This window comes from Rhinolophus ferrumequinum, chromosome 8, assembly GCF_004115265.2.
Source record: "Rhinolophus ferrumequinum isolate MPI-CBG mRhiFer1 chromosome 8, mRhiFer1_v1.p, whole genome shotgun sequence".
Taxonomy (NCBI): Eukaryota; Metazoa; Chordata; class Mammalia; order Chiroptera; family Rhinolophidae; genus Rhinolophus; species Rhinolophus ferrumequinum.
Window position 1 is genome coordinate 54,211,886 of NC_046291.1, and position 10,830 is coordinate 54,222,715.

Below are 10,830 nucleotides of genomic sequence, written 5' to 3' on the forward strand. Positions count from 1 at the left end.
GGCGGCTCCTCCCGGGAGGGTGGCGGTATTGACTGCTGCGATGGCTCGGCCCGCCCAACTCTCGCGATGCCCCGGAACTGCCGCGCACCTCTGCCTGCGACCCGGCTTCTGCACACGCCCCCTCCGGCTGCTTGTGCCTGCTCCGTCTGCACACGCCCCTTCTCGCCTGGGACGCAGCTCTGGTCCTTCCCCCCACCTCTTGGCTCTCAAAGTTAATAGCTACAGAAATAAGGGACTCACCTTAAAAAAAATTATTTTTAGTATGGAAAATATTTAATATAGACAATGGTTTGTGTTGTGTTTTTTTAATTTACCTGGGTTATAGGAATTACAGCACCTTTCAGATGAATTTTAGGCATCAGCATTTCGTTTTAAGATATAAATTCCTACTGTTACCAAACCCTTAATTATTATTGAATTACTATTATTATTGAAGCAACCTCCTAATTTTCCCCCCTGAATCAATTCTTACCCTCACACTGTTACCAGGTTAATCATTCTTCCATTCAAAATCTTTAGTTGAAACAAAAGCCAAACTACTTAAATCTCTCAAAATTCAACCTATCTTTTCTATCCTCATCTCCTGGCGCTGCTCCAAGTTTGTCGTATGAAAGAGACTAATGGAGTGAATGTCCACTGTTTTCTGAAGGCGCTTTTTTATTTCCTGCCTCTGGGCCCTTACTGTTCGTAGTTCCCACCTTAATCCACCGCACACCCTATTTTAGCAATGTCTTCCCATATCATTGCCTTTCTTCAAAAAAAATGACCCTGAATTTATTTGATGATATAACTTGCCTTCGCTGTAAAAATCTCATCTGCATCCCACTGCTAATTGGTACATTTCTCCAAGAATGAGCCTTCTTCATCATTGCCCTGAAGTGCTCAAATTTGTCTGATTATTGTGTTAAATGGAAAAGTTACAATAAATAACGTTGCATATTTTGGGGGGACCCTACTCTTTATATATGATATTTCTTTTAATCGTCTCAATAATCCTGTAAAGTAAGTACTATTACTAGAGGTGATTTATGTGCCCCAAAATACACAGCTAGCAATTAAATGAGATGCGACTAAAACTCAGGTGCATTTGATTCTAAAGCCCTGCTCTTTCTGCCACACCAATGCTTTGCGAACTTGCCTGATCCTAAGAATCACCTGAAGCTCTACTCACAAAAACAGATCCCTAGGTCCCATCTCAGACCTAAGGAATCCCAATCACCAGAGGTTATGCTGCCCTATCTACCAAAACCTGAATCATGAAAGAGATTATCAATAATGATCTTCAGAATTAAAAATCTACACTTTTATTAAGTTTCCATAGTTCACGTCCAGAGAGCTGGATGTATTATACAAATACTTAGTAACACAAGACAGAGGGCAAACAAGAATGAAAAAGAATGTAAGAAAAGCAATCCAAGGAAGAGTATTTCTAATCCATAACCCAGTGTTATAAATGAATTGTACATAACTAAAACATACTATTTCACATGTCCTGATCCTCCATAATAAAGCATTTCACAATCATCATTTAACAGTGATAAGTAATTCAAAAGTTGCTCATTAATTCTCTTAGTAAATCACCAAATTATAAACCAAATAAAATCCAGGAACATTTCAAACTAAGGTAAAATTAGTGTATATTCAATAATCAGTGTCAATGGCTTAAGGCAGTTGGAGACGTGTACTAGTATCTCTCCAGGGCTGCTTTCCTGCAAACAATAACAAGGGTGCCTGCTTCTGCTTGACCATGATGATGCATGAAAAAGCTGGAAATGCAGCTTTTTCAGCATCGCCACACACTCCTAAATTTCTACAAATTTCTACAAAATTCCATTGACAAGTGCCTCTTTAGTTCTGTAACAACAAAATAGTTTAAATACTTCCCCCTATTTTAGTTACATAGATATTGTAGTACATGTACAGAAACCTAGACATTTGCCAGATTTCCTACCTATTCTGATCATGATGGTATCTATCAGACCTGTTCAAAATCAGAGAACCATTAAAATAACTGGTAATGACAAGAATACAAAAAAACCAGTTGAAGATGGGCAAAAATTGTAAATAGACATTTTACCAAAAAAGATACATAAATGGCCAAAAGATGTTCAGCATCATAGTCATTAAGGAAATGCAAATGAAAACTATGATATACCACTATGTACACCCACTAGAATGGCAATAATCAAAAAGGCAGATAATAACAAATGTTGGCAAGGATATGGAGAAAAAGAACCCTCATACTTCACTGATGGGAATGTAATATAGTACCGCGTATTGGGAAAACAGTTTGGCAGTTACTTAAAAAGTTCAACATAGTTACCATACAGCCCTGCAATTCCACTCCTAGGACTCTATCCAAGAGAATTTATAGTAACATATATCTACACAAAAGACTTACAGGTAAATATTCATAACAATATTATTTGTTAAAAATAATATTGAAAAAAACTAGAAATGATCTAAAAGTATCAATTCATAAATGGATAAACAAAATGTGTCATATTCATATAGTGGTATACTATTTAACAATAAAAAGGAATGAGGTACGGATACATACTACAATGTAGATGAACTTCAAAAACCAATGAAAGAAGTCGCAAACCAAAAAAATGCATATTGTGTGATTCCATTTATATGAACTGTCCAGAAAAGGCAAATCTATAGAGTAAGTACATTAGCAGTTGACTAATCTACTGAGGGTAAGAACAGAAATGACTGCAATTAGGCACAAATAATCTTTTTAGGATAATAGGAATGTTCTAAATATAGATAATGGTGATGATTGAACAACTATGTAAATTTTATTAGAAAATCATTTAATTCTATTCTAAAAAGCAGGTGGATTTTATGATATAAAATTATACTTCAATAAAACAGTTTATCATTATTAGTAGTAGTACTTTTGTTTGAGATGAATGAAATAGTCAAGTTGCTGTCTGGGTGGCAACTATTTTACTGCTTTGGCTTTCAAAATCAATATGACAGGCTCTCAAATCTTTGGTTCTCCTAGAGTGTCTGGGGCTTCTATCATTTGGATCCAGGAAGTCTGACATTTTTCTTTCAATATGTTAGTGCAATATAAAAACTCTTCTCCTAAATTACTTCTCAAATCACTGTGCTGGATCATAGGAATTCCTACAATGGTATTTCCTGGGAAATACAACCTGGGAAAGCCAGGTTGAAATTCAGCTGAAAACTCTGCACTCACTTAAATGTTATACCGCATAACATTACATTTTAAGCATGTAATGTACTGTTACATTTTAAGCATGTAATGTACTGTTACTCTACTGAAGACATTGAATAAATATAACGCCACATACTATGGTTACAGGAAACTACAAAATAGCATCTAAAAAGCTATGTGTTTTTACATATTCCATCTTAATTAATGTGAAGAAGAATCTTGTGATATTTCTAAATCGGCTTTTCAAATTAAAATAAACCACACAGGTAAAGTAAAATGTATAACTGATAGATAATATCATTGCTTCCAAAATTAAAGTAGACACCCTTTACAGAGAACTTATAAATTAATGTAAATAACTTCAAAATTGTTTTTGTATTTATCAGGACTTTCTTGGTTCCAAGAAATAAAACCCCGACTTGGACTAGCTTAAACCAAAAAGAGGACTGTATTAAATTATAGAAACAGTGGTGGGAAGGGGGAGATGAACCTTAATGCGTTTCCAGTTTTGTTTTCAATGAGCATCAGCTCTACTGGCTCCAATAGCTTCTGAGCATGGGCCTCCCCCAACCCAGCTCAAGCCACAGCTCCACAACTTCATCACAGAGAAAAAAGGTCTCATTTCTGCCAGTCATTTAAAACCCTGGGGAAGAACTCTGACCCAACTTGTGGCCCACACCACCCTTATTACCAGAAGGTAGAGGAGGCCATACCTGCTATATAAACATACAAGATGCCGACAACATTATTAACTTAATTTCTGCCTGGCCTCCAAATACACATCTTCTCTGCGCCCAAGTTCACCAGTTCTCATGGCCACTATTGAAATTCATACCAAAAGAAGTACTGTGTTTACTATGCACAATGAATTATTCCAAGGGGTCACATTTAAGATTCCCAAGAACCCTGAGAGGTAATTATCATTATCCCCATTTCACAAGTAGCAGTGATACCCTTCATTTCACAGCCTTCAAAACATAAGAACAATCCCTAGAAGAAAAATCATTCACTGTTCTTGCACGTAGCCTGTCTTTCTCCCTTCTTCCTTTTCCCCTCTCTCCCTCCCTCCCTTCCTTCCTTCTTATCTTGGTAACTAACTACCTTGCAACTGTACTTACTGGCAGTCTCTCATTTATTTAATATTGAAGCAAAGACATTTTTATTAATTTTCCCAACTCATGCTTTAGAAATATTTGGGAGGAGGGGGTAAAGCATGATAGAGTCACGTGTTTGACCTATATTAGCTCCTCTACAGGAGCAAATTTTCCCAGGTTAACAACCCTCTGGAGGCTTTTTTATTATCATTTAATACCTTTACAAGTTGTCCTAATTTTCTTTTCCTCCTTTTTTTTTTTAACCTAAGGAAAGCTTGCTTTTCTGCAGCTCTACCATAAAGACCAGAAAATTTGTATTCACTGCCTTATTCATGCAGCAAATTAATTCAACAAATGTTTTTTGAGTCCCTACAAGTTGCTCTCTGCAAGAACTGAGGATAACACTGTGAACAAAACATATGGCCCATGGCTTGGCCTGGGTGGCACAGCTCCAGGAGGCACCATGCACATAGAATACAATGTTCCTGACGTGGAGATTACAGACTGATGGAAGCATATTATAGGTCATACCTAAGCTACGAATACATTATTACTGTTGCTGCCATTATTAGTACTTCTGATCTGAGTGAGAAAACAGAATACTAACCACAAAAGACAGGCAAAAATGGGTTAATTTAAAATTCAAATTTTCTATTTATTAAAAGACACTATTATTAAGAGTTGCAGAGTTTCTGTTAAAGGTGATGAAAAAGTTTTAGAAATAGATAGTGGTGATGGTTGAAAAACATTATGAATATAATGATTGCCACTGATTTGTACCCTTAAAATGGTTAAAATGGGAAATTTTGTTATATTCATATAACGGACTACTATACAACAATGAAAATGAGCAAACCTAGATGAATCTTACAAACATAATGTGGAACAAAATAAATCTGACATAGTGAGAATGATTCTACTTGTATAAAGTAAAACAAATAGAAAAATTTATGGTGCTAAAAGTCAGGATAGTGATTACTTTTGGAGAATGGGGCAGAGGAGTAATTAGAGGGGAACATAAGTGTTTTCCTCATATTTGTCCAGATTCAGTGCCAAATAATCATCAAACATGATATTTTATGTGAAAGTTTGACAATAAACACATTCCATGTTGAAACATCCAGAGTATTGAGTACCTCTCTTGAATTCATGATATATCCTGGAACAACTGCATTGACATTTGCACTGACGCTGCAGAAGCAAGGATGAATAAACCTGCTTGTAACTTAATATGAATCAAGGCAATGGCACTACACTATCTAGTTGACATTGTATGAATATTTCTCTCTGTTAAATACCTGCAGAAAAACAAGCCAGTTTCCCATAAAAATGGCCTCAATAAACTACAAAAAGTATTATTACATTTTGACCCATGAGGACACATCTTAAAATTCTCCTGATTGTCTCCAGGAAAAAGTACGTGTCATGTTGCAAGCTACACTAGCAGCTTTCTTTCTTAACTGTGGCAAAATATACATAATATTTACTGTTTTAATCATTTTTAAGTGCACAGTTCAGTGGTACTAAGTATATTTATAATATTGTGCAACTATCACCATCGTCCATCTCCAGAACATTTTCATTATCCCAAACAGAAACGCTGTACCTATTAAACACTAAGTCCCCATTTCCCTTCCCTCCCTTTTATTTTAGCCACTCTAATAGATGCTAGTGGTTTACTAAACTTTTCAAGTGTTTATCATTGGCTTCCCCCAAGTAAATTGTTAACTATCTACTGGAAGGAATTACATATCTTATGTGGTCCCCACTTAGCATTCTGTTACATAGAATAGCAAATATTACTAATCCATCAACTGAAGTTGAAGCAAACATGTCTCCTGGTGATGTGGGGAAAGTACCTGTCTGTAAGTCTTGTAGTCTCCATTGAAATCACCCTTTAACCCTCTTTATCAATGTTCTGTACAAATCAATTTTGCCCCTACATTTTTTAAAGAGTTGGCTATAGAAAGCAGCTTTCTTCTACATCTTAAGTCCTCACCATTAGAGACGTCAGTGTCTACGTGGTAGTCCAACAGACATTGATCTCCTCCGCCCTCTGCTCCACTGCAGCCACCCATCCTCACGGCCTCACCCTCAGCCTTGCCATCTTAGAACTAATCCATGTACACATGTATTTTGTTAACCATTTTTACAACATTTTAGTGACACTCTTTTCAAGCATACAAATGATTTTAAGTAAATTTAAAAAGAAGTGCAAACATCACCAAAATTCAGTTTTAGAACATTTCCATCACCTTTATAGATTCTTTGTGCTGCTTGCAGTCACTGCTCCCACCTTCAGCCCTATGTACTTTATACAAATTTTAAACCTCCTTTGAATTCAACCTGTATCATTCTAGATCTCTCTCCATTTCATCCATTAAACCTATTATTAACATCATCACGTCCTCACCCCTCAACTGTTGTTCCCCTCAATCTCATCCCCTTTCTTTTCACTTCTTTCTCCACCTACCCACAGACTTCCTGGTCCACCACTATAACCATTCTCTTGCCAATACCACACGTAGTCTTTTCTCTCATGCTTCTATTGTATCCATCTGTTAAAACTACTATCCTGAATCTATTCAACTGTCATTCCTTCCTTGCTCCTGCCTCAATATTTCAGGAGGGAAAAAAAAATACAACTTTGCAGAATGGTGCATTAGAATTACTGCTTTTGAAGAAATTTCCTCAACCTGTTAAAAGGGCATCTATGAAAAACCCACGTTACAGAATTGTACACCTGAAATCTATGTAACTTTATTAACAATAGTCACCCCAATAAAATTTAATTAAAAAAAAGAAAAATCCACAGATAACACCATGCTTAACAGTAAAAGACAGAAAGCTTTCCCTCTAAGATCAAGAATAAGACAAGAACGCCTATTTTCACCACTGTTATTCAATATTGTACTAGGAGGTTCTACCCAGAGCAACTAGGCAAGGGGATAAAAAAGACAAACAGACTGAAAAAGTAAATTACTTTTATTTGAAGATAACATGACATTATACGTATACAGAAAATACTAAAAAATTCACGCATGCAATTAGAGCTATCAAGTTTAGAAAAATGACTGGATACAAGATCAATAACAAAAATCAATTGTATTTCTTTACACTAGCAATGAACAATCCAAACATAAAAAAAAATTCAATTTATAGCAGCATCAAAAATAAAGTACTTAGTAATAAATGTAATGAACAAGTATGAAACTTGTACACTAAAAACTATAAAACACTGTTGAAAATTAAAGAAAATCTAAATAAATTTAAAGGTATCCCATGTTCATCGACTGGAAAACCTGATATTATTAAGATAGCAATACTCCCAAATTGATCTATAGATTCACTGTAACCCCGATGGAAATTCCAAATACTTATTTTGCAAAAATTTACCAGTTGATCTTAAAATTCACATGGAAATGCAAGTGACCCCAAGAGTCAAAACAACCTTGAAAAGGATGAACAAAGTTGAAAGATTCACACTTCCCATTTCAAATCTCACCACAAAGCTATAACAATCAAGACAGTGTGGTATTAGCATAAGGAGAGACATATAGATCATGAAATAAAATTGGGAGTCCAGAAATAAACTCATACATCTATGCTCAATTGATTTCTACAAGGATGCCAGAACCATTCAATGCTAGAAAACATAGTCTTTTTAGTAATGTTGAGACTACTGGACATCCACATGCAAAAAGAATAAATATGTACCTCTACTTCATACTACATACAAAAATTTACTCAAGATCAATCAAAGACCTAAGTGTAAGAGCTGGAACTGTAAAACTCTTAGAAGAAAACATAGGTGTAAATTTTCAAGACTTTTAAATTTTCAAGGCAACAGTTTCTTAGATAAAACACCTAAAAAATAGATTTGGACACCATCAAAAATTTAAAGCTTTTGCAAGTTAAAGGACACTATCAAGAATGTAAAAAGACAACAGAATGGGAGAAACTATTTGCAAATCATATACCTGATAATATCGAGTGTCCAGAATACATAAAGAACTTTTACAACTCAAAAATAAAAACATTAATAACAAAATTTAAAATAAGCAAATGAGGATTTGGATTGTCATTTATCCAAAAAAGCTATAGAAATAGTCAAGAAGCATATTAATAGATGCTCACCACCAACCATCAGGGAGATGCAATTCAAAACCATAATGAATTGCTACTTCATACCTGCTAGGATAACTATAATTTTTTAAATGGAAAATAAGTGTTGGTGAGGCTATGAAGCAACTGGAACTCTCATACATTGCTTGTAGGATGGTAAAATGATACAACACAAAGGATCTTTGTGGTAATGGAAATGCTATGTCCTTACTGTATCCATCAATATCCTGGCTGGTACTGTACTACAGTTTTGCAAAGTGTTATTGAGGAAAACTAAGTAAAAGATACACAGGGTCTCTATGTGCTACTTTTTATGATTACATATAAATCTACAATTATCTCAAAATAAAAGTTTTAATTTTTTTCATGCTATATTATCTTAAGTACAAAGACTCTTCCAATTATGTCACCTAGAGATCATTTCACCCATTGCTCTTTTTGGCCGCCAGGCTCTTATCTCTCTCTTCAGCAATGGTGAGGCGGATACCCTTTCCACGGGGAAGAGAAATCCATGGTTTGTTGCCTCTGCCAATAACGAAAATGTTGGAAATCCGGGTGGCAAAACTGTTGCCATTGGCATCTTTCACATGAACTACATCAAAAGAACCAGGATGCCTCTCTCTGTTGGTGATCTCACCAATTCTTCCCAGGTTAGAACCTCCGGTCACCATGCACAGATTACCAGTGTCAAACCTGATGAAATCAGTAATTTTGCCAGTCTCCAAATCAATCTGAATGGTGTCATTCACCTTAACAAGGGTATCAGGGTAGCGGATAGTGCGAGCATCATGAGTCACCAGATGTTGGATTCCTTTTGTGCCCACAAAGATCTTTCTCACTTTGCACAACTTGTACTTGGCCTCCTCTGGTGTAATACGATGAACAGCAAAGCGACCCTTGGTGTCGTAGATCAGACGGAAGTTCTCTCCAGTCTTGTCGATGCTGATGACATCCATCAAACCAGCAGGGTAGGTTACATCAGTTCGGACCTTGCCATCAAGCTTAATGAACCGCTGCATGCAGATCTTCTTTACTTCATCTCCTGTTAGAGCACACTTCAGTCTGTTCCTTAGGAAGATGATGAGAGGGAGACATTCCCTCAGCTTGTAGGGACCAGTGGATGGATGAGGAGCAAACACACCAGTCAATTTATCCAACATCCAATGCTTTGGAGCTGCTACATGCTTCAGGTGCTTCTTGGGACCACGAGCCATGACTGTGCTGGGCACGGAAAGAGTAATTTAATTTTTTAAAATAGAAAAAAATTCCTTCAACCTCAGATGGGTCAATTGTCCTTCCATATATCCAGCTAGTTTCAATCATCCACTTGGTTCAAACTCCTTACTACAGCCACTTCGGTCTCAACAGATACCACCACCAACAACCACCACCACCACCACAACCACCACAACAACAAACATTTATTGGACATTTGTTATGTGACAAATAACTTTATGTAGTAAGTTTATGTGCTGTGAACTTTTTATGTACTATTTCATTTAACCCTCCTAATAGACAACTTTGAATTCTACTTTTCATAGTAAGTAGCAGCCTCAAAGACCACTCTCTCTACTTCATCCTCATCCATTCCTCTTTTTTTTTCCTTTAATAATGAAAAGGGTTTATTCCCCCAGATTATAGGCAATCCTTTCACTTAGGCACTGAATCCCACTTCTCAGGATCCTAACTCCATTCAAAATCCTTTCTTGTATTTTGAACCCCTACTTTTCTATTATCTTTAACCTGTCTGAATTTAGCTATGTTCACATCTCCAATCATTAAAAAAAAAAAAAAAAGCTTCCTCCAATCTTACTACATCAACTATTCTCACTCCTCTTTTCATAGCCACGTTTCTTAAGAATTGTTCATTTACTCTATTTCCTAAGCTTCCATTCAGTTCAATATCCACTACTTGATTTCGGCTCCTCCTCCATGAAAACCTGACCTCTTTCCAGCGTTTGACACCACTACTTACCTATTCTTTCATATAAATTCTCTTCTTCCGGCGTCTCTCACATCACCACCTGTGAGATATGAGTGACACAAACAACCTATAAAGAGGGAAACAAAGTTATGATAAAGTAGGGCATGCTAATGGCCCAAGGAGGCGAAAGTGAGTGGAGACTGCTATTCTTTGAGAGGGGAGTTGGAAGGCAGAACACAGAAAGGGCCACACTGGCCATTAAAACAAAGTGACCATAACTTTCACCCTCACTTTCACCTTTTCTCCCTCATCCTTTTGGGTTATGGCCAAGTAACAGGCGGCTGGGACAAGCCCCGGCTCCGAGAAGGGCGAGCTATACCGACGATGCAGACTGGGCAGGGGCGAAAGCGGATGAGGCGTTCTTTGTGCGCCGGCGGAAACCGAGAGTCCGAAGACAGTTGCCGCTTGGCACGGGACCACTAGACTCTGACGCGTGC

At 36.8% G+C, this 10,830-nt stretch overlaps 1 protein-coding gene across 8 annotated transcripts; it reads right to left on the bottom strand.

Moving 5' to 3' along the window:
• Nucleotides 1–7,312: 7,312 nt before the first annotated feature.
• On the bottom strand, nt 7,313–10,811 carry LOC117025839 (40S ribosomal protein S4, X isoform-like). Of its 8 annotated transcripts, none has more exons than XM_033112107.1 (3): nt 10,713–10,811; nt 10,385–10,460; nt 7,313–9,625 (listed from the first exon to the last, which is right to left on the bottom strand). In XM_033112107.1, exon 3 carries the CDS (start codon nt 9,621–9,623, stop codon nt 8,832–8,834), a length of 792 nt encoding a protein of 263 aa, XP_032967998.1. In that variant the 5' UTR covers nt 9,624–9,625; nt 10,385–10,460; nt 10,713–10,811; the 3' UTR covers nt 7,313–8,831. The 8 variants fall into 8 exon arrangements, with proteins under 8 accessions (XP_032967998.1, XP_032967992.1, XP_032967995.1 ...); XM_033112101.1 differs by having other exon boundaries at nt 7,313–9,630; XM_033112104.1 differs by having other exon boundaries at nt 7,313–9,630; nt 10,385–10,433; nt 10,713–10,797.
• Nucleotides 10,812–10,830: the final 19 nt, after the last annotated feature.